Source organism: Ambystoma mexicanum, chromosome 7q, assembly GCF_040938575.1.
Source record: "Ambystoma mexicanum isolate Mex_15411 chromosome 7q, UKY_AmexF1_1, whole genome shotgun sequence".
NCBI classification, from domain to species: Eukaryota; Metazoa; Chordata; class Amphibia; order Caudata; family Ambystomatidae; genus Ambystoma; species Ambystoma mexicanum.
Genome location: NC_090941.1, coordinates 46,286,153 through 46,313,237, shown reverse-complemented (window position 1 = coordinate 46,313,237; position 27,085 = coordinate 46,286,153). Strand labels below are relative to the sequence as shown.

At 47.8% G+C, this 27,085-nt stretch overlaps 1 protein-coding gene across 3 annotated transcripts in view; it reads left to right on the top strand.

Moving 5' to 3' along the window:
- Positions 1-27,085, top strand: part of OFD1 (OFD1 centriole and centriolar satellite protein) — a 1,295,367-nt gene that overhangs the window by 686,426 nt on the left and 581,856 nt on the right. For all 3 annotated transcript variants that reach the window (XM_069640569.1, XM_069640570.1, XM_069640572.1), the window contains one exon: positions 502-613. In XM_069640569.1, coding sequence (XP_069496670.1) covers positions 502-613 — 112 coding nt within the window. The remainder of the gene's footprint in view (positions 1-501; positions 614-27,085) is intronic.

The following is a 27,085-nucleotide window of genomic DNA, read 5'->3' as shown; positions in this document are numbered from 1 at the left end:
GGAGCAGCTCTGCTTTCCTTCTCATCCTGACTGCAAGATCTACTATATTATTTGTCAAAATGGCATGGTTGTGTCTGTAGCCCTATCAGCTCAGCCTGCAGCCATCTGTTTCCTAGAATCCGATGCACCAACTAGAGTAGTTTATGTTAATGGAAAATAAACTGCTACTTGGACATACTGAGGGTTGATAAATGTTGACAAAGCAAAAACCTCCTTTTTTTGCAGTAATCCTCAACTCTGTTCCATCTTTTTTCCCACTGTTAGCCCCTTTGTCCCACCTATCTCTCCATTTTTGAAGAAAAAAAAAGTGTGCTGTGAAAGTATTTACAAGATGTTCGGTAGAGCCTGATGTCACATCAAGATGAGTCAGTGATGAAGCGATGCAAGTGGGAATTTACTCTCTCGTACACTTCGTCTCTCTTAATAAAACAAAAATGTCCGTGAGTACATTCCAAATTTATGGCATTGAATTTGCATACCTCTCATTCTATTTTGTTCCAGGTGGCACTGTGTGCGGAGTTAAAGATTCAGCTATTAAACTCAGAAGATGCAAACAGAAGGATAAATATGCAGATGGAAGATGTCAAACTTCAGCTACAGCGAACACAACAAGGTCAGAACTTTTTCTGAATGTTAATTTCATTAACCTCTGCTGAGATGTTAAGTGATGCTTTGGTGGTGTGTGAAACATACTCTTAAGTCAGATGCTCTTGCTCCCACCCAACCTGTTGGGCGCCCGACTCCTATGGCAGGCCAGCCATGCCCGTGCTTTTAAAGGTACTGCATTCTGCAGCTTTTAAACTTAAAACAAAGAATTTTAAACTTTAACATTCCAGTTACAGAAACATAGAAAACAATTGGTATTTTATGTTGGCCCGCCGAGAACCTTAATCTAGAGCATGGCTCTGCACATATATGCAGTCCTGCCAGGTGCATATGTCAATGCACTACGCATACCAATGATAATGGAGCAACACAAATTATAGAGATCAGGATGCTGAAAAGCTATTTCCAAAGTGAGAGATTTCACTACAATGTAAAAGCTTTGGGGTTTTTATGTGCAAGGTGTTGGTAGTTCTCCTGGCATTAAGGTGGGATTGAAGGGGCCCGCAGCTGTCTCCAGTTGCTGGTAGGGAGGCAGAGAACAAAGCAGAGGCTTTATTTTTTGGAGGGAGTCCGGTCTATGTGATGAGAATGTGGCAGTGCAAAACAAATTAAGAGGGGGTGGGGGTTCCCCAGGGCTTGGAGCAGAGAAAGGATGAAAAGTTGAGCAATACAAAAAGTTAAAAGGATTGGTTAGACGGCTGGTATTAGAGTGTAGAGTGGAGACTGGCAGAGGTTGTTGGCTTGTCCAGGCATTCGATCATCCTCAGATGGATTGTTGCTGATTTAAGCATATCAGTGGAGCCACAGACCCTCTCACGGTCCAACCCACATGCTGCATCTGTGGGATATAGCTCTTCCATGAGCTTGTAATAGTTTGCCGGCACTTGTGAAGACAAGAGTTATTAGACCCCCAACCAAATTGTAGATCTATTGCAGATACGCAAGCCTTCCTTCATGCACCCATGAACCCTGTTCAACAACTTAACTTACCTTGGCGTCCCAACTGCCAGTTCCTGTTTTTGGTCATGTATTTGGGTCAAGGAACTGCGTCCTTTCTATAGTTTTGTTGTCCTTTTTTGTTGTTGCTATAAATTATCCCTTTTGGATGCATTTAAACAGAAAGCCACTTTTCTTTTGAGGTTTTGTGGCTTTTGCTTCATGCCCGATTGCTTTTTCAAATATTGGTGAAAGAAATATTTGATCAATTGCTATTTTTATTTCTCTCAATGGCTCCTTTTACTGCCAGGGTTGCATGACCCCATTTCATTGGCTTCACGGAGTGTATCTAGTGAAAGTGTCCTTTCTCTGCTACTGACCTACACAGAGCCTTTCTACATGAATTTGGAATTACTGATTTAAAAAAAAATATATTTATACTGCGCTGGAAACCTGACAGACTGAACTGCATCTGTGTGCAGATGAAGAACTAGATTTCAAACTCCAAAAGGTCCGGCCGCCAGACTGATAGTCTGATTTCACTAACTCAAAGCACATAAACTTAATAAACAAATATGTTTTTACATATGGTGCAGTCTTGTGCCTTCTGTGTGGGAATCTCACCTTAGTCCCTTAAAAGTCTTAAACCAATGCAGGCAAAAGAATGGGGTCAACTACCGGAGTGGTTGGTGAAATGTGATCTCCACAGCGGTGCTTTTGACATCAGTAAGGAAGTTCCAAACCAAGCTCGGTGATGGTGTGTGGGTAATCTATTGTTACCAGCAGAAAGTGTCATCCCCAGTTAGTGGGCTTTCTAGAGACCATTACAGTTCAGTTTGTTCTGCAACTGGGAATACTGGGGATCATTTAGGTACTATTGATTCCACACCATTAATACACTGGTAGAAGCAAGTTCTACAAATGTGCACAGTGTAACCTTCACCAAACCTTCGGTATCTATCCCCTTGTTCTGGGTAAACAGTGTTATTATGGTACTGAAAAGGGTCTGAAGATCTCTATGAAGTTCTCTATGTGATGTAGGACCTTAAGTGAAGCTCAACACCTTTATTTACAAGCAACAGGATCAAGTTGGTTGAATGCCTATAGGACCTAGAGTTTCAAGTTAAACTCAAGCGGGATATCTAGACGAGAGGTCACGATGGATAACTTGGTGTGTTACAGCAATTTAAGAGTAGGATGGGGTCTCCTGTAGGATTCACTAACTTTTGAAATCATGTGTTTGACAACATTAAGTAATACTTAAGGGGTCTGGATGAGTTCACTCAAAATGCTGCATGGACCACCTGTCCTTTCAAGATTTACCTATCCAATACAGTCTCAGGATTGCTTTTTGGTTAAAAAATACTGTTGCACACGTGTTCCATTCTGTCACACACCTGTTCAAGTTCCTCTGTTCCACTGCCCTCCTCCGTCTGCTCACCTGTACTGCTGGAGTCTGATCTGTATACATCCCGTTTTGATCTGTACCTGTATTTTTCTTCTTCCTTCCGCTGAGGTGATCTGTCTCGATGGGAAGCCACAGTGGCCACTGGTGTGCTGTAGCCCTGCGGCCCCTTCACCGAGACAGACTGCAATGGGGCAAAAGCCAAAGGTTGAAAAAACCCCAGGAAGAGTAACAGCGGTAGCAGGTAAGTTGTTCCAAGGAATAAAGAATCTGAAGCCGTGGAGACGGGTTCTGGTGGATTCTGGGCGTAGTAGGCTCTTAAGATACAACTTGGGCGTGGAAAAAGCAGGCTCCTGTTGGCAGTAGAAACAGAAGATAAGAAGAATAGACTACCGCGTAGCGGAACAGAGCAGCCCGAAAGCAAAGCCGCAGCAGAAGGGAAAAAGGTGTGGACAAAGGAGGACCACACGGCGGTACGGCAAGTAGGGAGGAAAAACCGTGCAAGCGAGTGGAATCCAGGTAAGGGAAAGGAAAGAATGAAGCAAGAAATAAAGGGGAAGTTCATTGTGAGCGTTATCGAACCGAAAGCAACAGAGCGAAAGCTGTGAAGTGGTTGCCATGCAAAGAATGCTGGGAGGAAGCAGTATAAGAACCTCCCAGCCACCATAGTGCAGACAAAAGACTAGACCGTTACCAGAACGTTCAGTAGAACGTGATGGAACCACTAATGGCGGCCCCATCTGTACCTATTCCAGAGCCGCCAGCTAACCGGAAGCATGACAGTATGCCCCCTTCTAGGCCTGAAACAACCGGGTTTCCCCGGGTGCGTCCGATGGAATCTGCCAAATAAGGTGGGGGCGTGAACATTGGAAGCGGGCTCCCAAGAGTCTTCAGACCGTGGGTAGCCCTTCCAGCCCAGTAGGTATTCCAATTGCCCCCTGTGATACCTGGAGTCATAAATGTGGGATACCTCGTATTCGGCGTCAGTGGTACCCTGGAGGTGGCTGAAATTGGATGTAGTTTAAGAGTATACACCTGGAAGAAAAGCCTAAGTAAGGAAGAATGAAAAACAGGATGAATGTGTTTAAGGTTAGAGGGTAGCTGGAGTTTGAAAGTGACAGGATTGATCTTTATTAGAATAGAAAAAAGGACCAAGAAAACGAGGGGGCAGCTTAGAAGGGAGGGCCCCACGGGAGTAGGAATTCGGTAGAGAGCCAAACCTTAGAACCTACAGTCCAGTCTGGACCTTTTTGTCGACGACGATCCGCCTGTTTGTAGGAACGGGAGGCTGTTTCAAGACTGGCTTTTGTTGATGACTGCGCCTCTACGATCTTATCCAAGATTGTCTCGACTGCTGGGATGTTGGTTTGTCTGTTGGTAACCGGATTGATCCGTTGTGAATGGAATCCATAGTTACAGTAGAACGGAGACATGTTTATGGCTGTGTGTTTGGCATTGTTGTAAGAAAACTCTGCAGTGGGAAGTGGAGGAACCCAGTCATCCAGTAACGTCGTAAGTATTGTTCCAACATAGTGTTGGCTCTTTCCGTCTGTCTATTGGTCTGGGGGTGGTACCCTGATGACAGCGCTCTCTCCATCCCCAGGATCTGACATATTTCCTTCCAAAATCGTGACGTGTATTGGGTACCTCTATCGGAAATTATCTTTTTGGGTAAGCCGTGGAGGTGGAAGATATCCTTGACAAACACTCTAGCCATCTCTTCTGCAGTAGGTACCTTGGATAGGGGAGAGAAATGACCCATCTTGGTATAAGAGTCGATAGTTACCATTATGCAGGTGCACCCATGGGATCTTGGGAGATCTACGATAAAATCAGTAGAGATGATCTCCCAAGGATGTGTAGGTAATGAGGGTTGCTCCTGCAGTCCAATGGGTTTGCCAGGCTGGTGTTTGCTCCTGGCACAGATGGGACACCTTTTGACATACTCTGCCACTTCTTGTTTGAGGTTTGGCCAATAGTAAGAGCGTCTAACTAGGTCAATTGTTCTGCTTTGTCCTCTATGTCCGGTAGTTTGGTTGTCGTGACACCAGTTGAGTATCTTTCATAGTAACAGTTCTGTAGGTATATACAGACTGCCCTCTTTGAACCAAAAACCATCTTCTTCCCTTATCCCGGGTGGAATGGCTACGCCTGAATGTTGTTCCGTGACAATGGCCTGTTTGACCTCTTGTAGGAACGAATTGACAAGGGCCACTAAACAGTTCCTTGGGAACATTCTTTCCGGTGACAAGGTAGCTTGGTGTTCGGAGTGTCTTTTCCTGGAAAGAGCGTCTGCTAAAGTGTTTAAACAGCCAGGTAAGTAAGTTATACGAAATTCATATTGGGCAAAGAAATGAGCCCACCTTGCTTGACGTGAGTTAATGCACTCCATGGTTTCCAACACTTTTAGGTTGCGGTGGTCCGTGCGTATGGTGAATGGTTGGGCACTGCCCTGTAGTATGTCTCCATTCCCCGCAAGCCAGTTTCATTGCTAGCAACTCCTTTTCGAGAACAGAATAGTTGCGCTGACTGGGACTGAGGGTTCGTGACAGGTAAGCGATGGGATGTTCGACACTGTCCTCTTCCTGTAACAACACTGCCCCTATGGCAGCTGCAGAGGCATCTGCCTCAACTACAAATGGTTTAGTCTGATCCGGTTGTTGAAGAATGAGAGCAGAACAAAACAATCTTTTGAGATGTTGGAACTCCTCTCTGCAGCATTATTCCATTAAAAAGGTTTAGTGCTCTTTTTGAGAAGCGCAGTGTCAGCCAACACCACCTCTGAGAAGTTGGGTATGAACCTGCGATAAAAGTTTGCTGGGCCCAAGAACCTTTGTATCTCTTTGACCGAGGTGGGGTATGGCCAATCAAGGATGGCAGAGACCTTTCCTTGATCCATGGCTACTCCTCTTTGAGAAAGGATGTACCCCAGATATGGGATTGAAGTGACTCCAAAAACACACTACTCGAGTTTAGCCAGTAGCTTGTTTTTGTGAAGGCGTCTGAGGACTTCTGAGACATGTAAATGGTGTTGTGAAGGATCCGATGAAAAAAACAAGATGTCATCAAGGTAGATGATAACAGACAGACATGAGGTCTGAAAACAATCTGTCTATGAGACGTTGGAAGACGGCCGGGGGGCGTTCACGAGGCCAAAAGGCATAACCTTGTATTCGAATAACTCAAAAGGCTTTCGGAAAGCGGTCTTCCATTCATCTCCTTTGCGGATCCTTCGAAGATGGTAAGCACTGCAGAGATCTAGTTTAGTAAAGATCCTTGCGCCTTGTACTGCCTCCAAGATGTCGGAGATAAGGGGCATGGGGTACCAGTCTCATATTTTAACTTTATTAAGACCTCTAAAGTCGATGCAGGGCCTTAATTCATAAGAGTCACGTTTGGGAACAAAAAAACTGTGGGGCCCCTGCAGGTGATTTTGAGGGTTGGATGAGACCATTCTATACGTTATTGTCCAAGTACTCCCAGAGCGCCTTCTTTTAAATATGTGATAATGAAAACATGAGACCAAATGGCACCAATGCGTTGGGGCTCAATTTGATCGCATAGTCCTCTGGTCTATGAGGAGGGAGTTTCATGCGTGTTTGTTCAGCAAAGACCTGTTGATATGTGGTGTATTCCGGTGGTAGTGCGTGTTCTCCTATAACTCCTTCATGTTATGAAGTTAGTGCCTGTACCGGACTGTATGCAGGTTGAGAGAAACAGTGTTGTTTGCAATATTCGGAATCGAAACACAACTGTTTTTTTGTCCAGTTGATCGCCGGATTGTGTTTCCTGAGCCATGTAATCCCCAGAATGATTAGAAAGTGGGCTGCTCGTATGATGTCGAATTGGATTGACTCAGTGTGTTGAAAAAGCCGAACCACGAGTTCTTCAGTGGTATGCGTGATTGGACCGAATGACAAAGGGGTGCCATCAACCCCTTCAACCTTCTGATCCACTGTTCTTTCCAGTCTGGTGATTCCCGTCTTTTCAGCCCATATTGTATCCACAAAATTGCCGGCTGCACCACAGTCCAAAAGTGCCAAGGCTTCTATCCATTGTGCGCCGGATTTGACCTGCACGGTAAGCACCATGAGCCGTGAATCTTCGGTATGGGTTGTTGGGGACACGGATAGAGAAACGTAGGGACTTGATGCAGAACCAAACCCTTGGACGCTCGTCCCTGTTAGGTTCGAGGGCATTTGTTTCCCGGTTGACAGGAAGGTATCTCAGTACACTCGCGTATAGAGTGCTTTCCTGATCCACAATAGGCGCACAGCCCATTTTCTCGGTGACGTCTTAGTTCCTCAGCAGCAAGAGGACCACGTGCAGAACCAATCTGCATTGATTCTTCTTGCGGGATAGGCAGTGGAGATATGGCAGTGGAAGATGGTGCTCCACCGAATGAGGGTTGACCTCGATGTCTTCTGCACTCGTTCTTTCTTTCCAGAATCCGGTACTCTATCTGGAGTACAGAAGAGAGTAAGTCGGCAAATGTAGGAGGTCTAGGTGTCCTTGCTAGCTCATCTTTTATCTCTTATTTTAGCCCACATCTAAATATGGCATATTGGTCTTGCTCTGGCCAGCCTGCTTGTACAGATAGGGTTTTGAACACTGAGATGTAAGAAAGAACATCCATGGTTCCTTGATGAGCTTCAAGAAGATCCTCACAAGCAGTGTAAGTAATTTCGGGCCATTCAAAAGTCTGCCTTTAGAGTGCCTTAAACCCCTCATAATCTTGCAATATCAGATTTGTTCCGGTAACCAGAGGAGTGGCCCAAGCCAGGGCATTACCAGTCATATTTGAAATGAGATACCCCACTTTGGCCTGACTGGATGCAAATGTGGTTGGCCTAAAAGTGAAATGGACTGTACAGGCATCCAGAAATTCTTTGACCTTCCTTCAGGTACCATCGAATTTACCCGGAGAGAGAGGCATTGGGGGTAATTCCGGAGCGGGGAGGGGCTCCCGTGTGGTGACCATCTGTTTTAGTGATAGGAGGTACAAACCCTAAAGGACGAAAACCTATGTAAGACTATGGACTTCCCCCTGCAGTCCTGTACTTGCTCGGGCTTAGCCATAATATCTGGGTGTTGCAATCGCACGTGTTCTGTTCTGTCACACACATGTTCAGGTTCCTCTGTTCCACTGCCCCCCTCCGTCTCCTCACCTCTACTGCTGGAGTCTGACCTGTATATGTCCTGTTTTGATCTGTACCTGTAGTTTTCTGCTTCCTTCCGCTGAGGTGATCTGTCTCGATGGGAAGCCACAGTGGCCTGCCGGTGTGCTGTAGCTCTGCGGCCCCTTCACCGAGACAGACCGCAATGGGGAAAAAGCCAAAGGCTGAAAAAAAAACCAGGAAGAGTAACAGCGGTTGCCGGTAAGTTGTTCCAAGGAATGAAGAATCTGAAGCCGTGGAGACAGGTTCCGGTGGATTCTGGGCGTAGTAGGCTCTTAGATCAACTTGGCGGATGTGGAAAAAGCAGGCTTCAGTTGGCAGTAGAAACAGAAGGTAAGAAGAATAGACTACCGTGTAGCGGAACAGAGCAGCCCGAAAGCAGAGCCGCAGCAGAAGGGAAAAAGGCGTGGACAAAGGAGGACCGCACAGCGGTACGGCAAGTAGGGAGGAAAAAACGTGCAAGTGAGCGGAATCCAGGTAAGGGAAAGAAAAGAATGAAGCAAGAAATAAAGGGAAAGTTCACTGTGAGCGTTATCGTACCAAAAGCAACAGAGCGAAAGCTGTGAAGTGGTTGCAACACAGAGTGCTGGGAGGAAGCAGCATAAGAACCTCCCAGCCACCATAGTGCAGACAAGACTAGACCGTTACCAGAACGTTCAGTAGAACGTGATGGAACCACCAATGGCGGCCCCATCTGTACCTATTCCAGAGTCTCCAGGTAACCGGACGCATGACACACAGATTTAGGATCCTGCTTGCTTCTTGACTTCTCTGCCCTTGGGATAAAGCCCCAGCTGATTTCTGGTCTTCGCCTATCAGCATTTACTTCTCTCCCTTTGTTTTAGGATCTAGATATGGCTCTGCCTACCAGCATGTACTTCTTGCCCCTTTCTTTAGGGCATTGATCAAGGCTCAGATATTTACTAAGGAGTTGCCCTGTTAGGCCAATGATAACCTTTTTATGCACGCCTACCGACAAGTATTTATTCAGGTCTAGCTTTGGTTGCAGATGTAAGCATAGATCTTTTCACCCTCTAGCCGTTGATTACACTCATGGGGTATGGGGGATACTCTTTGGCACACTCCTACCAGCAAGTATCCCAACCAAACCCTCATCTTACCAAATGTCAAGCTCTGGGACAGCCCCCTGAGCACACAGTACTGCCAGCATGTATTTCCTCCTCCTTGCTAAGGGTTTTTGCCAGGCTCGGAAATTGTTCTCCACCAGCAAGTGATCACTTTCTTGGGAGAAGGTTTCCTCAGGTTGTTCCTTCTCCTACTATGTTGTGAGATATATGCCGAAATCTGGTTTTAGCTTTCTCTTTCTGCAGGTCTGATCTCTGTAAGTGTCTTAGTAATGACCCTCCGCAGGCTTTTGGCGTGCTAGGTTTCACCGGCTTGCATCTCTGCCTGGGTCTGAGATACAGCCCTCGACAGGCTTTCAACCTTTAATCTCTGGCAGGAACCCTGCTCCATTCTTTATCACTCAGGGTATCCCTCTGAGGGCCTGTGTCTACAGTACAGTACAGTACATTATGGGGTTTTGTAGGTTTACTGACCAAGCCGGTTACCCACTAAATGCTGATTGGGTTTTTCAAGCAATTTAACCTAGTCATTATTGGCTATATCTAATTTTCAAATGGGCTTTACCCGGTGTATGTTTTATCCGTCTCGCAAAGCATAAAATAAGTGTCACATAGCAATTTGCTAGGTAATTCTGCAGGTTTAAATTGACACTTGTGTAGCACAGCTAGCTATTTAAATAACCCTGCCTAATGAAAGCACAGCGCACCCTGCATTCTTTTCTCGCTCGAAGGGCTCTCTTCACCCTCTTTTCTGCTCAAACCCCTTTGGGTTCTGCCATCCCACTGTATCAGGCTGCTCTGGAAAAAGAGTGAAACTGAGGTCACGGGACGCGGTGCCTAAATATATATTGGCCCCAACTTCATTTAAAGCGTTGGGAAGAGCTGCACTGCACTACACCCACTGTTGGATGAAACGTTTCCGAACATCAGCTGCACTAGGGACATCCGTCAGAAAGAATATTTCCGAGAGGTAAGTAATTTGTTCTTCCTTGCCACTCAGCAGCTGGATAGGGGGTTTCTTCATCAATGACAACACGTAACATCGTACAGAGAGGTTACTCATTGAGAATTGTTCGGATTCCACCTTTGTCATCTCGTTGTCCTCAGGTAGGGGCCTAGAACGCTTAGTACAGATTGGAAACTTCTTGTGTGTAGATGCATTTGAGGAACTTCAAGAACATCAAAGAAGTCATGGATTTTATTTATGGTATTTCAGAGTCCATAAATGTTCAAGGGGTATAATACACTTTCTGGCCTTTCAATATCTTTTCCTCCCGTTGGAAAACTTCCACATGGTGGAGATTATGGATGTCTTGGAGATTCTATAAGCAGGAGACTGGTTAGCGTTTGATCTTAAATATTCTTTTTTTTTACATCCAAAAAGCACATCAGTAATTCCCGAGATTTACAATGCAAGGTTGACATTTTTATCTGAACCTCTATCCTCAGGGGATTCATTTTTACCCCAGGATAATTGATGATCCAACTTCCCTAACAGATCTCTCCTTTTAGAATATTTTAAAAAGGTGTGCAGCACTGTGTTCAACCTCAGTATTTCAAGAAGCCACAAGGAATCAAAACTGTCTCCAACGCAGAGTTCCTTTTGACAATTTTTGACCCATCACTCATGATGACATTTCGTCCCCCGGAGAGAGTTGTTGCTAGCTAAGAAATGATCAATGTTATCCATACAAACAACAAGATTCATGCCACCTTGTTTAAGAAATGTCTGGGTCTCCTAGCCTCTTCAATGCATTCAATTCATGTAGTGCACAATGTGAGGCTCCGAATGAGGGCGGGGGTATAGTTTCAACTGTCCACACAATGGGACCAGCATAGACTTCTTCAGCATAAACTGATGGATATTTACCCACAGCTACTACAAGCTCTGCTGTGCTGGAGCCCGAAGAACACATACTTCTGGGAGTCCATTTTCAGATTCCTTACAAGTGAATTTCACTTGATATGATATGGCATTTGTAACGCGCCTATACACAAGTGTTTCAAGGCGCAACAGGGCAAGGAAGGGGGAACAGAGGAAGTACAGAGAGCGATCTTACTAGGCCAAGTGACAATGAGATTGCGCAAGTGCAGGGGAGGACGGAGTGGGCAGTGCTGTACGTGGGATCAAAACAATAACAAGAAGTGCGGCCGGCAGGTGCAAGGGTAAGTGCAGACAGCAGGAGTCCAAAAGTGCAGATAGGGGGACTATAGGGTTACAGATACAGACCCAAGTGCCAGGGTTGCTGGGAGGCAGTGCGGGTGAGCAACTGTGCAGGCAGGGACCTGGGCGGGCAGGCGGTAGCCAGGTGACCAGTGCAGGATCAGACAGGAAATCAGCAGGGGACAGGAAGAGAGAAGGCAGAAGCAAAGAGGAAAGTCTTGAGGTGCTTCCGGAACCAGAGATGGTTCTCCTCAAGTTTCAGAGAGGCAGGGAGGCTGTTCCAGAGGGAGGCCCCAGCTAAAGAAAGAGATCTACCACCAACTCATTGCTTGGAGAAGCGACTGACCCTAAGGGAGTTGGAGGTGGCGGAGCGAAGAGCTTGAGTAGGAAGGTATTTACGAAGAGAGAGTTGGAGGTATTGAGGACCCAAGCCCCAGAAGGCCTGGTGGACAATGCAGAGGGTCTAGAACTTAACCCTTGCAGCCACTGGGAGCCAATGCAGAGATTTCAGTGCTGGAGAGATACGATCCCTGGGCTTGAGGCCAAAAGTCTTGCAGTCCTGTTCTGGATGAGTTGCAGAGAGTAGAAGCAGGCAGATTTAGAAAGAGGCTGTTGCAGTAGTCCAGCCTAGTGAGAACCAGAGCTCTAGAGACAGTGAACTTCTGGGGGGAAAAGAGAGGAAAGGAAGAATACCTCTGAGGAGGTGCAGTTGGTAGTTTGACTTATTAGAGACGTTAGAGATGTGAGGAGAAAAGGAGAGTGTGGAGTCGAAGATGACCCTGAGGTTCATAGCCTCACAGGTGGGAGCAGGAAGAGGGCCAAGGGAGGCCAGCCAGAGAGGGGCAGGAAAGGGGGGTGCAGTTGTGCCAATGAGGAGAATCTCCGTTTTACTGGCATTAAGGCAGAGATCGTTGGCGGCACACCACTCCTGGATAGCAAACACAGTCGGAGATGAGAGAAGGAGAAGAGATGGCAGAGGGAAGCCTGAAAACGAGCTGTGCGTCATCGGCATAGCACTGAAAGTTTGAGCAGAGAGCGGCAATGCAGTGGGTGAGTGGTGCCAGGTATTGGTTGAACATCCAGGGAGAGAGGTTAGACCCCTGGGCACACCAGAGGTAGAGAGTGAGATAGAGGAAAGGAAGGACCCAAGTTGGACCTGGGAGGGTCGATCAGAGAGGAACGAAGTCAGCCAGGCTAGGGCCTGATCGGTGATACCCAGGTTATCACGTGGACGATTGATTAGGATGGCATGGTTGACTGTGTCATAGGAAAAAGAGAGGAGGGGAGATTAGGTTAGAGACCAGGTCTTCACGGATGTTCAGGAGAGCATTTTCTGTGCTTCTGGCTGCTCTGAAGCCAGACTGATGGTCATGGAGACAACCAACAGTTTCAGTGTGAAGATTAAGCAGGGATATGGGCAGTTTTTCCAGGAGTTTGCCCAGGAAAGTAGTGATGGAGATCGGGCGATAGTTAGCCAGGCAGGAGGGGTCAGCTTAGGGTTTCTTAAGAGGGTGCTTCAGGGGGGAAGGGAAGGCTCCAGTGGCAAAGGAGTGGTTGCAGAAGTCAGCCAGGGCAGGAGGCAGGGTGTCAATGTGGTCCTTGATGGTTTTGGAAGAACAGGGAAGAACCTGTTTTGACGAGACTTTCATAGATAGGACTTGTATAGAAACCTCATCAGGGGAGAACAGAGGAAAGGAAGAGAAAGAGGGAGGAGAGGTGGCCACAGGGGGGCCAGAGGTAGAGGAGAGAGTAGAGGGAGGAGAAGGAGAGGAAGAGAGGGTGGACAGGATGTCCTAAGTTTTAGAGATTAAATGAGAAGCCAGGGCCATGCAGAGGACCTGAGAGGGGACAGGAGAGGTAGAGACTGCAGCAGGATTGGCCAGCTCCTTGCTGATTTTAAAGAGTTCAGCCGGGTTGTTAGATGCCCCTAGACGCAGGCTTGGATGTGGACTTGCTTCTTAGTGCGGACAGAGAGCCGGTGTTGCCTTTGGAGCAGGCAGCAGTCCAGTTTGTCAGAGGATGCGCAAGAAGCTAGCCATTTCCTCTCAGCCACCATTATCGGACAGACTTACAACATATGCTTTAAAGTTTGATTGGGGAGTTTCTTTGTGGCATTTGCCAAGTGCATAGCCTGTGCTCTGTGGAAGAGAAAAGGAAACACATGGATGTGTTTGTGCTGATGGCCTTTTTTCCCTTTGTGTGACTGCCTAGGGAAGGAGAGTAGTTCAGGTTAACAGACAGCACCACAGCAATGCTCAGGAGCACTCACTCTGTCTCACTGTACCTCATGGATTGCCAGTTTTGTTAGTGGGAAACTGCGAACAAAGGTTTGACAGTGGCTGTACAGTCTGAGAAATTGATCAGAGCTAAAGTAGACAAACTGAGTCAACTTAGTCACTCCCCCTAAAACGGGAACAGAACCTAGATAGAGTTGTTTGCTATAAAACCACAAGCAATTTGTCAGTCTTACATCTCTTGCTTGGGAAAAGGTCGGAATTCCATTGGGCCAATGATTATATTGGGGATGTCTTTATACTAGTGTGGTTAAGCAAGTTATGCCTTTCCTCCTGCTTAGATGCATGTATAAGGTTCTACAGGAGTTCAGGTGCAGCATGTACTCAACAATCTTTCTGATTGATCTGAAATGGCCAGCTGTTTTCAGTACTCTGATCTACTTCCATTATCAGACAGATTTTCTAGATTATCCCACGAGACCAGCCCTGAGGAGCTAGTTATGCTCTCAAGGGGATTTGGGGGCCCAGACATTCAGATTGTGTGGGGCCAGGAACAATTCAACAAGGAAAATCTACAAAAGAAAATTGATGCTATTCTGTCGTCGTGCTCTGGAGAAGATGGTCAACGCCTTGAATGAGTCCATAGACAATGTCATGTCTTTCAATTATACTTGGCCAATACATCCATCACCATTTAATGACCCGATTGGCCTTTATCCCACTTGTTGAAATCCTCCCCCACAGTGGAATTTAAAAGTATTTCTACTTTGCCTTATGTTAGGCAGAATTGCAGACAGTACCCTCTGGGAACACCACACACAGTTAGGACTATAGGTGGAAGCAAAAACCAACCTTTGGTATAAGTCTGTACCACACACTTTTGGTAGCGAGCTGAGCAGCCAGGCTTATCTCAAGAGGGAATGTGAGCAGTAGCAGAAGTGACATAAAAGTAGCACAATAACAGTGGTTCAAGTAGACACTTACACTCAAGGTTTCTTGGTAAAATTACTTAAACATTTATTTACACAGTCATTTAGAAAACGTTCACTAGTAGAAATCAACTCAATATTAAACACCAATATACTACAGTATCAAACTCTAAGTTATCAAGACAGTTTGCGCTCCCCTGAAAAAGGAGCCAAATGGCACTTCATTACTTTTAAATAGGAATAAAAAGCATAGGTTTGTACAAAGGGTTAGATAATGCAACGGTTCAGTGCACCAGGAGGGTCAGTTTGATCCAATCGGCCAGGCCAAAGTCAATAGTCTAGTGTTCTTGGATAGGACAGCACAGTTCTGGTACAAATGGAGAAGTCTTTGTAAAAGTTAGTTAGAACTAGTTTTGACGATTAAGAAAAATATGCTGGGTCACAAGCGGATTAGGCCTGCGAGTTGGGAAAGTTTCACGAACTTCCACCGCGAGGGTTAGGATCTCTCAACCAAATGGCACAGTACCTTAAAGTGGAGCAAAAAGATGCAGTTGAAGATGTTGGTTCCTGGCAGGTCCTGCAGGTCTCGCTGTTCCTGAGCCTGAGTCGTGGGGACAAGGATGACGTCGGGGGACTCCTGCACTGCATGGGATTGTAGTCGGAGCAAACAAAATGGCTCAAGTAGCTGTGGCTCCCAAACACAAACTGGTGTCCAAGAATGGTGTCCAGGCGTTTGCTGAGTTGATTGGTCCCACTAACTCAAAGGAAGAAGCCGTCCTTGAAGGAGCTTCTCTGTCGAGGAAGTTTCAGGCAATTCGGACCTGCAGCAGGGCTTCAACGGGCAAACCAACGGTCCAGGAGCTGCAGTAGTCGTCTTCCTTCAGCTCGTCTTTGGTTCTTTCGTTCCAGTGGTCGACTCTGCCTTCCAGTCCTGGAGACTCACCTTTTAAACAGTGTTCTCCCATTCATTCCAGCCTAGCTGCCATTCACCCAGCAGGGTGGCTGTTCTTGCCGGACAGTCAGCCAGCCAATTACGCCAGAGTGCATTTGGCTCTCCTAGGAGACCAAGCACAGGGAGTTTCGGGCACCTCCCTCACTTCCTGCCCACCCCAGACACTCTGACACCATGGGCGGACTTCAGTCCTGAAGCTCGCCAAAGGTTCACGGACAAAGGTGCGCAGAGTTAAACACCAGAAGGACCTTTCCACAAAGAAACGGCAAAAAAAGATGACCAGAGTCTGTTTTTACAGAGGGGTCTTGGGCGCCATATTGAAAAACATGGCTGACCCGATTTTTAGCTACCGCTGTACACGCACGGGAAAAATCATGGTAGTTCGTTAAAAAAACCACTGCCACCAGCCATTTCAATAGGAAAGGGTAACATTTGACTGTTACAATAGTGTTAAGACATAGGGGATGCTAGGCAACCCCTCCAGCAATCTATAGGAAGATAGTGTGTGCTTTGTCTATGAATTTCAAAAGACTAGTAAAGTCAATTTAACTTTACATTCTCTGGGAGACAGTAGTCCGTCTCAGAGAAGGTATTTAAACCTTGGCGAGTCCAAAGGACACCCCTGTGCCACTGCACTAAAGTTGCTGTGTGACACCACAATAAAAAGATAATTCCTATGGGGTTATCTAAATCTCTGTAACCAAAGAACACAAGAGTAAAACACACATCAAAATACCTGAGAGAGGGGGGAAAAAGGCTCACACTCTCTCCAGGGAAAAGAAACAAGTCCTCAAAATCCAGCAAAGTTGCCGCGGGTCTCTAAATTGAAGGGAAATGAGCACATTTCTGAAAATTCTCCCTAACACCTTATGAGGAAGTATTTTGATCCTAGGGCTGCCTCGGACTGTGATCTACTTCTGGAAGATTACTTTTATTTTATAGTAACCTTTTTAATGTCTTAAGATTTTTTCATTTCCATTTGAATACTGTCACCAGTCACACACAGTGAATATTTATACACAATTCAACTGAAATGTTAACACAATTTCTCATATGTCTAAACTACTTGTATTTCTGGGCATTGATCTAAATCTGTGAAACATCTAAACAACGAGACATAGCCTAAATGCATTCTGTTTAGCGTAGAGAATATATCCGGGATACATAATCATTTTAATTTTTTCTTTTTTAGATCTACACTAGATTTGGGTCATGGAAGTAGTTTGTGTATACATATTGGATTTGAGTGATTCTGGTAATAGTGAATTATTAAGATGGAGTACGCTCAGAGCTAGGTTTTACAGGTGTACCTCTTTTCAACTTTGATCATACTTCTCATTTCTACTTGAGCTATGAAATCCTCTGCCCTGTTTTTTAGCCTCAGCCAGCAGAAGGGGCTTGTCATAATTTGGATGTAGCCATGACTTTAAAGTTTTATTTGGATAGGGCAAGACGTTTCATAAGTGAGACTTGTTGAGGTGTTTCACCTGATCACAATGCAACCAAGGAGTCTATTGTCTTATGGAGTGTGTCTGTCCTTTCAATAGCATACATGTTTCATGGTCTTCCTGGTACTGAGAGACTGCAAGTGCGTTTCACCAGGTCTAAGGCAGCATTTGTAGCTTCCCAAAGGTATGTTACGAATATTGAGATCTGTGTGGTTGGCACATGGGCTTTTTGCCAAGTGTTTTGTAAGCACCATTTCCTGGATATTGCTTTCAGACTGGATACTTCTTTTGGATTGGAAGTACTATGATCTTTTCACTTTAAGCAATCTGGATTCTCCAGCATTGGATCTTTCATAGATTCACATGCTGTGAATATTCCCCGTCGTCAGGCTGGGAATCCTCGGTAGTATAGAGCAGTTTAAACCTAAACTAAAACTTTAGACACTTTTGTGCTCTAGTACAGTCATTGCGGGTCATGCTGCCTGCAGCCAATAGGAACATCTCCCTTAACTCCTTCCCTGTTGGACATCTTCAGATTGTTTACCGCACGTTTGTGTTCGGAGTCCTAAAATGTTCTCTCTATAAATCATCTTCATAAAAAAATGTACTAATTACAATAACGTCTTCAACTTTTTTCGACGACTCATCGGCAGCCGGCACTAGCGGTGCTGCTGCGGAGTCCGTAGACCGTTCACGCTGCCGGTAATCTTCGATGTTCATCTGTGCAGTTTGGGCCTACCTCATGGGCGAGTCCATGAGAAAGAGCATGGTCAAGGCTTGTGCCCGCTGTGGGCTGAAGAATTTCTACATTGAAGACCACCACCCACGACGACTGTCTGTCTTCACCTGCATCATGTAATACAGGACTGTGAGATCTGCAATTCCTTCTCCAACAAACCTCTGCGTGATCGTCACCAGTGTCTCGTCACGTCACTCCAGGATGCCGGCATGGCCTCTGATTCTGCTTCTGTACGGAGCCATGCCCCTCTATCGTAGGGCAGGAAGGCCGAGCGAACCATCTCCAGTAAGAGGTATAGGTTGCATGAAGTCCACGCCAGCAGCAGGAAGAAACACAGGGAAGCTTCCGACAACGAGCCGTGATCGTTGCACAAGGACCGGTCATCTCCCAAGGTCCATGCCCAAGGGGTTTTCTTAGGAAAAGAGCAGCAAGGTCTTTTCCCCCGCCCGACATAGGTGACCCTGTGAAGCAAGTCCACTTTGAAGTCTCTTGTCCACTCTTCGTCGTTGACTATCAAATCTACCCCGTTGACGTCCCTGAAGTCGGCACCAAGTAAGTCCTCGTCGATGCCCAAGTCTTCCTCCGGATCATTCACGTCAACGACGTTGAGCAAGCAGGCTACGCAGTCGACGAAGCCTTCGTCGACTACTATGTCCATGACTGTGTTACTCCCGTCAACGGCATAGACTGTCTTCTCGCATGATTGTGACCAATGCACCATCGACTTTCACAATCATTTCTACCACCCCCATCAACACGGTGTCAGCGCTGGCTGCGCTCCCTCGACCATCATACCCAAACCTCAGAGTGGGGGGGGCTCCCAGGAGGGACCAGCACAGTGGAGCCAAGACTCTCTACCTCTGAAGATTTGGAAGAATAGGGTGTGGAACCTGTCATGTCACCTTCCTGTTCCCTGCTGCGCAGGACACCACCTCCTAGTAAGCAGCCTAGTTTGCCACATGGTAAAGAAAGCCTCATAAAGCTACCACTGTTGCCACCCTAGCATCCGTCCCATGCAGGGGATGATTTCTCCAGCATGGGGTCTGGCATGGATTCACATGCTCATGAATATTCCCCGTCAGGCTGGGAATCCTCGGTAAAAGAAAAAACAGTTTCACTTACAAACTGTATTTCTCCTTTAAACCTATTTCTGTCCTCTGGGTCACACTGCCCCCATCCGATGACAGCCCTCTCCCTAGGCCCCTCCTCTGGCAGCCATCTTGAGATTTTTGACGGAAAAAGGTTCTATTTTTGTTTTCCGAAAGAGCATGACAGAGAAGGTCAGAGAAGAAGGGAGGAAGATCCCTTTTCAAGTTCTGCACCAAGTGCGGGCTACGGAATGTGTTTGTTGAGGAGAAGTACCTGCAATGCCTCTACTGCCTGCATCCAGACCACATGGAAGTAGAGTGCGAGATATGCCTCGGTTTCTCCAAAAAAACGATGGATAGGCACAGTAGACCAGCGGCGTGGCTGAACGCCAAGGCCCCTGCCCTGTGAACCGAGCAGGGTCATGTCTCACCCAGGACCGGCCGCTCCGAGGAGCTGTCTTCTAAGTCCTTTGAGGGCACCTCATCCATGGGCGCCCACGACAAGGCCAAGAACCGCAAGTCTGGTTCCACCGGGGTCGCGGCGGAAGCGGGTCCCGCAGTGGACGGGGCACGATCAAAATCACCCTCTGCCTCCATTTCCAGCCGGCAATCAAGCTCCTCCTCGAAAAGAAAACCATTCTACCCGGCTAAACTGCAGGAGAAGCCTGAGAAGCTACGGACGTTTGGGAAGAAGGCCGAACTGCCCAAGAAAGCCCAATCGGAGCAGGATAAGACTGTGTTGACGATAGAGCTATGGCGGCTTCTCTCACAAAGGCTAAGGGGGCTGACCCTGGGAAGGTAGCACCCGCAGCGCAGAAGGTATCCCTGTCCCTGAGGTGCAAAACCACTGCAGTGACTTTGGCAAAGTCTGCTGGCACGCTGGAAAAAGGGGTACCATCTCAGAACCCGGTTCCATCCCCTCAGGGTGGAAAGAAGGGGGGAGGGACAAGGTGGCCCCAGATCAATCCCAGGCCGTGGCCCACACCATGGAAGTTACACACGGTCCACAACGACGTGGAAGAGGAGGATGGCGATGACGGCTCAGGGCCTAGTGTTCCGATAACGCCAGCTCAGCCGAGGGATGTGTCTCTGGACATCCTGCCGACCCTCCACACCTTGGTGTCGGAGATCCAGAAAAGGATGCCACTGAGCCCAGTTCCAATGGTCCCCCAGGCCCCTGATGAACTTCCATCGAAGAAGAGGAAGTGTCATCTGATGCCCCATTTCAGCCTCCAAATCCGCGTCAGGCCCCCTCTCCTCAAGCAGACCCATACACGGGGAAGGATACGGCCACGACAACCACGGATAACGATGAGGATATAATTGCAATGGGCAGCGGCTCTCCGCAGCCTAGGGTGTCCCCACCGGATGAGGTGGGGTCGTTCCATTCGATGATCGCGAGTGCCTCCGAGCTATTCCTTCTGGACGACGTGTCAGAAGAGGACCTGGTCCTCTTGAAGAACCCTTGCACGGCTCTGGCCAAACGGGATAGCCTGGAGAAGAAGTACTAGGTGCCGGAATCCACACCAAAGTGCCCGGAGTCGCAACTATCGCCGTATTCTGTGGTTTCGGCGGCTGCGAGGAAACGGTCGACTAACCCATCCTTGTCCTCAGTCCCTCCGGACAGCGATGGGAAGAAGATGGACGCCATGGGAAGGAAGATGATTTACACCGCAGCGTCCACCATCAAGGTGTCCAACGCACTGGTTATACTAGCCAATTACGACAGGGAGCTGTGGTACAAGCTGAGTCCAATTTTGGAGTTCCTCCCTGACGACAAGAAGAGGGAGACAATTGCTCTCTTCCAGGAAGGTGAGATAGCATTGGCTCACGCCATCACAGTGGCGCTGGACGTTGCCGACACGGGGTTCCGGCAGATGGGGAACGGTGTCTGCCTTTGTCGCCAAGGCTGGATGCAGGCCACGTATTTCCGCCAGGAGGCCTAAGCAAAGGTACTGGACAGGCCTTTCGACAGAGATAAGCTTTTCTGGAAGGTCACACAGGGATAAAAGGTGGCGCACAAGAGCACTGTTATGCTCACCTGGTATCCACGGGGACGCCACCCAGCCGTAGGGACGCTGGTTTCCTTCTCTGCGGTTCCCAGGTGTGACCAGCGGGGAAGTTCTACCTGGAATACAGGTGGGCAATGTTCAAGACTGGGCAACTGGGGTATGCAGCCCCCCACCACCCTGTATGCCCGCAGCCCCTCTGGACCTCTCCTCACCTTGTTGTTAATTCTGGTGTGCTCTCCATCCTGCCCTTTTTCCAGGGGCGCATTGTCCTTTGTGGGCGAATGCGATCTAGTTACTTCACTGATGCCGGCCCGCTTTGAGTCTTTCAGGTAGGTCTTATTGCTGTAGTATATTGTTGTTATTCTTGCATGCCTTTCTTGGTTTAATAAATGTCTGTTTCGAAGGGATTGTGTCCTCCGACGTATTAATTTGTCTCCAGCTTGCTGGCCTCGGACTTTTTTTCCCAGTAGAGGGCTCTGCGCGTCGACTTCCGCCCAGTCGATGTCCCTCGACAGCCACCGTATCGGCGCCGACGTCACCATGCCCATAAATAGCCACGTGCGGCATCCGTTGCTCAGTTCCGTTTTTCCACGCTTCTTGGGGCCTCGGAATATCGTTGCTCAGTTCAGTCAGATAAACCTCTTATATTTACTCGATAAAACCAACTCGTTCTCGATGGCTTCTTCATCCGAACCGACGACTCTGCGGTCCGGGTTCAAAAAATATCGAGACTGCGGAAAGAAAATGTCGATAACGGATCCTCACAGGATCTGCTTGTGGTGCTTGGGAGTCGAGCACCATTGTTCGGAGTGTGAGGACTGCATGTCCAAGACAGCTGAAGCCTTGAAGGAGTGCAAGGGGAAGCTCGAGAGAGGCAAGTCAGTCAAAACCTACTCGAAAGTTTCTTCGGCTGAGTCGAGGCATTCGTCTCCTCGCCGTCGAAAGCATTCACATTCTAGGTCTCGAAGTAGCTCCCACCACTCGTCGAGATCTAGACACTCAAAGAAGAGACGTTGAAGATCCCCTTCCTCGTCATCTTCTCCTTCCCCAAAAAGGGTCTCCTGCCCCACAAAACACAGCTCTCAGGCTGAGTGGGAGGAATTCAGGAAGAAAATGTTAAGCGTCTTCGAGAAAGCGGCCGCGATCCCCTCGAAGACAGCTGAGGGTGATACCCTGGGTGAAAAGCCCAAAAAATCGAAACTCCGCGAGTCGTTGCACCTGGCGAAAGAATCCACCCGAGAGCGCCACTGGCCATCGAGTAGGAAGGCACCATCTTCGACGCCGTCGTCGAAGATCCCTTCGACGCATGAATCGGCACCATTAACGCCGTTGTCGAAGGTTTCTTCGATGCATCGGTCGATCGAATCGACGCCATCGTCGACGCCGACATCGACGCTGATAAAAGAGAAAACCACGGCTACTTCACAGCCAACGGTTATACCAAGAGCCTCCGGCACGACGTCGAGAACTTCGTCGACATCCTCGAGTAGGCTTCCGATCCTCTCGAGTTCTTCGAGGCCTCTCTGGTTTTCTCTGCGCCTTCGAAGCCTTTCACATCGGCTTCGACGACATCGAAGTTTTCTCGCCCAATAATGACGAGTTTGGCTCCTTCTGCCTTAGAAATGGGTTTTACACCATTTCCGATTTCAGAGTACCCCAGATTATCTTCAATCTATGAAGAAGGGGAGGATTCTGACCAGGAAAGACCCATCGGGCTGCAGAGGACCACACCACCTGTTTCAGAGGATTTTACCTCTGAGGAAAGAAGGTTGAAAGACCTACAGGAATCATTACATGAGGCAAGTGGGCTGGACACTTCCCCAGAAGTGGAATTTGTCAAACCAGACCCAGGGGAACATGCCGAAACCCCCTATAGAACCCTAATGGCAAGGATTATTGAATTCATGGGTTGGTCTGCGCCTTCACCTGTTTTTCAACAGGATGACCTTAGACATACAAGACAAAGGTCCACAGGAGGATCCTGTGGTCCCCTTCCATGCAGCCTTACAAAGGAAGATTTCATCAAATTGTGAAACTCCTGAGGTTTATCCCTGCAATCAATAAAAGATTGTCAGCCAAGTATAGGGTAGCTGCGGCTGACCCTGAATATTTATCAAAACACTCGACTCCAGAGAGCCTGTTGGTTCAAGCGGCAACTTCATCAAGCAGCAGATCCGCTTACCCTACTGTCCCACAGCATAGAGATGACAAAAGGTACGATTCTATGGCAAAAAAAGTATTTTCTGCTTGTAGTATGGCGTTGAAGTCCATCAACGCCACTTGTACGCTCACCTGGTTCAGTCACACACTGTGGGAGTGTGCTTCATCAGCGGCTGACTGCATACCGGAAGGAGAGGTAAAGGAAGCCTTCCTTAACATCATTAAAGATGGCAAAGATGCCATGTCCAAATCTCTTCAAACTGGCATTGATTCCGCTGACAGTACCAGCAGGGCCATGGCGGCAAGTATTACAATCCGCAGGCATGCATGGTTGCTAAAGTCTGGCTTTGCTCCAGATGTACAGGCCAGACTTTTGAATATGCCCTTTGACGGCTCTTCTTTATTTGGTAAAAAGGCTGATGACAGTCTGGAAAAGTTGCAAACATCTAAAGCAGCAGCAAAATCTTTAGGAGCTGCAATCCGCCAAACTCCTTTTCGCCCCTCAGGAACCTCTGGGAGAGGAAAGACCTTTCGCTATTATTCCGCATTCGGGAAAGGCAGAGGACAGCCGGTTCAAAGAGGCCAAAGGAGATAAACCCGATGTGGACGGGTCAAAAGTACTAAGGCCACAGCAGAAGCAGGTGCCTCTTTACCCTCGGCATCTGCATCAGCCGCCCCCCCCAAACCACTCTGAGGTCTTTCCAAACAAAACACCTGTAGGGGGCAGGTTAACTCACCATCTGACGGAATGTCAGGCTATTACGTCAGATGCTTGGGCATTGGAGACAGTTGCCCAGGGTTACTGCCTACCCTTCCTACACATTCCTCAGCCATCCACCGGGGCACAGCTCTCTAAAAGTTCCAGATCCGCTCCTCTTGCAGGAAATTGTAGACCTGCTATAGAAAGGTGCCATAGAACCGGTACCTGTAGCGGAGAGGAACAAGGGCTGGTACTCCCCCCTACTTTCTCATACTGAAGAAGGACGGAGGACTGAGACCCATCGTGGACTTACGAGAATAGAACAAGTTCCTCAGTAAGGACAAGTTCAAGATGGTTACTCTCTCTCAGATCCTTCAGGCCCTCCAGATCCAGGACTGGCTGGTATCTCTGGACCTCCAGGATGCTTATTTCCATGTGCCAATCCAACTCAAACACAGGAAATACCTGGTTCGCAAATGGTGGCTCTCATTATCAATTTCGAGTTCTGCCATTTGGGCTGACCTCCGCCCCGAGGGTCTTCACCAAGCTAATGTCCATAGTGGCTGCAAGTCTAAGGAGGGAAGGGATCCATTTCTACCCCTACCTGGACAATTGGCTGATCAGAGCTATATCTTCGGAACAAGCTCAGATCCAGCTAGATTATGTCTGCCACTTCCTTCACAAACTGGGCTTCTCCCTCAATTTAAAGAAGTCACAGATGATACCATCACAGAGACTCCAGTTCATCGGAGTGGTCCTGGACACTTCCCTGGGAAAAGCCTCGCCACCAGAGGTGAGGGCTCAAGATATTCTGCAGATGGTCAACAAGTTTCAAAATGCCCAGCATCTCCCAGCCTTCGACTTTTTGAGATTGCTAGGCCTCATGGCATCCTGCATTTTCCTTGTGCCAGAGGCTCGCCTGAGAATGAGATCTCTCCAGTGGGCACTAAGTACCCAGTGGTCACAATACTCAGGAAGAATGACAGATCTCCTCCGGATTCCGGACAAGGTAGCCCAGGACCTTAAATGGTGGGCCTATCCAGAGAACATCTTGAAAAGAGAACTGTTTTGGCAACCATGGCCGGAGATAACTGTAGTCGCAGTCGCCTCACTCACGGGGTGGGGAGCCCATGCCAACGACTTGACCATCAGCGGTCGTTGGTCTCCATCGGAGTCCAGACTACGCATCAACCTATTGGAGCTGAGAGCGATCAGACTAGCGCTGAAAGCTTTCCTGCCATCAGTACAGGGGAGAAATGTCTTGATAATGACGGAAAACACGGTGGCCATGCACTACCTCAACAAAAAAGGAGGCGCAGGGTCACTGCCACTGTGCAGAGAGGCAATGCAGCTCTGGTTTTGGGCAATTCAGGAAGGAATCTCTCTATCGGCAGTCCACCTAGCCGAAGAGAAGAACTTGACAGCGAACGCTCTGAGCGGAGTGGGAGCTAGCTCAGGAAGTCCTTCAAGAGATCTTCGCCCTTTGGGGAACCCCTCAGGTGGATCTGTTCGCCACCAGCACCAACAGGAAGTGCGATCTGTTCTGTTCAAGGGAATTTCCCCCGAGAGGAGCTCTAGGGGACGCGTTCGTAGTGGACTGAGAGTTCCCACTCCTGTACGCGTTTCCACCAGTCCCTGTTATTCCTCAAATGATCAGGAGGTTGAGAAGATTCCGGAAAACCATGATCCTAATTGGCCCGGACTGGGCCAGGAGAACGTGGTACCCGGACCTTCTAGATATGTCCATCTGCCCTCCAATCCGTCTTCCACTCAAAGAGAATCTTCTCTCACAGAAGGGAGGTCAGGTTCTCCATCCAGACATCAGAACCCTCAACCTTCACGCTTGGCTTCTGAGAGGGTGAGGTACAAGGATTGGGACCTCCCTGATGACGTCATGGAGATGTTGCTTTCGGCCAGAAGGCCAGCAACAAAGTCTTTATACCGCTGCTGTTGGAACAGATTTTGCAGTTGGTGTAGAGAAGAGAATAGCGACCCTTTTTCATGTGGTACACCAACGGTGTTATCGTTTCTACTCTACTTGGCAAACTCAGGCCTTCAAGTTGGCACTGTAAAAGGCTATCTCGCAGCGCTATCAATCTTCAAGCGCACTGCGGAGGAACCATCGTCTTTGAAACTACCCCTAGTAATACAATTTCTCAAGGGATTAACTAATGTTTATCCTTCAAGACCATTCCAAGTTCCCTTATGGGACTTAAATTTAGTCTTACATTTTCTACTGGGTACGCCCTTCGAACCACTCCACTCTTGTTCGCTGAGATTTCTCACTCTTAAAACTGTCCTATTGGTAGCACTAACATCTGCTAGGAGGGTAAGCGAATTACAAGCTCTTTCTTGTAAACCCCCCCCCCTCATACAATTTTCCATAAGGACAAAGTTGTCCTATACGTGAAGCTTAATTTCCTCCCAAAGGTGGTTTCTGAATTTCACATCACTCAGAAAATTACCTTACCTTCATTCTATCCTCCTCCCCATCCGGAGAAAGAGGAAGAAAGGCTACATAGGCTGGACCCAAGGCGAGCTCTAAGCTTTTACATCAGCAGACTGGCTAGGATTAGGCAAGCAGACCAACTGTTTGTAGGGTACTCAGGTCACAATTTGGGACTACCCATAACAAAACAGACCATTTCCAGGTGGATTCTTTTGGCCATTCTGGAATGTTACAAACTGGCAGGGAAAGAGCCACCCCAAAATCTTAGGGTTCATTCAACCAGGGGTATCGCAGCCGCTTCGGCCCTCCAAAGAGGGGTACCGGTCAGAGACATATGTGCGGCTGCCACATGGTCGTCCGCACATACATTCACAAGATTTTACAACCTGGATTCCTCCACTAGTCAAGAGACCATATTTGGCAAAGCCGTATTACATTCAGTACATTCCTAAAAGGGATACATGACATTATTACTCCCACCTCCAATTACATGCCACTGCTATGGGAGTCTATCAAAGATAAGCAATACATCGGAGGACACAATCCCTTCAAAGAACAAGTTACTTCTTAACTTGTAACGTTCTTTCGATGGGATGTTCCTCCGATGTATTCCTTATCGCCCCTCCCATCCATCCCTGCAGTAATACTTCCCTTGTGATTGCAGCTTACGCTCCTTCAAGGTCAATAACCAATTCAGGCATGACTTATCTTATGCTACAAAACAGAACTGAGCAACGGACGCCACGCGTGGCTATTTATGGGCATGGTGACATCAGCGCCGATACGGTGGCTGTCGAGGGACATCGACTCGGCGAACGTCGACGCGCAGCGCCCTCTACAGAGAAAAAAATTTCCGAGGCCAGCAAGCTGGAGACTAATTATCAAAGATGAGGAATACGTCGGAGGAACATCCCATCGAAAGAATGTTACAAGGTAAGAAGTAACTTGTTCTTCTCTTCCTTAGGTACGCGGAAGTCCAATGTGATGCATTGGCTGAATTG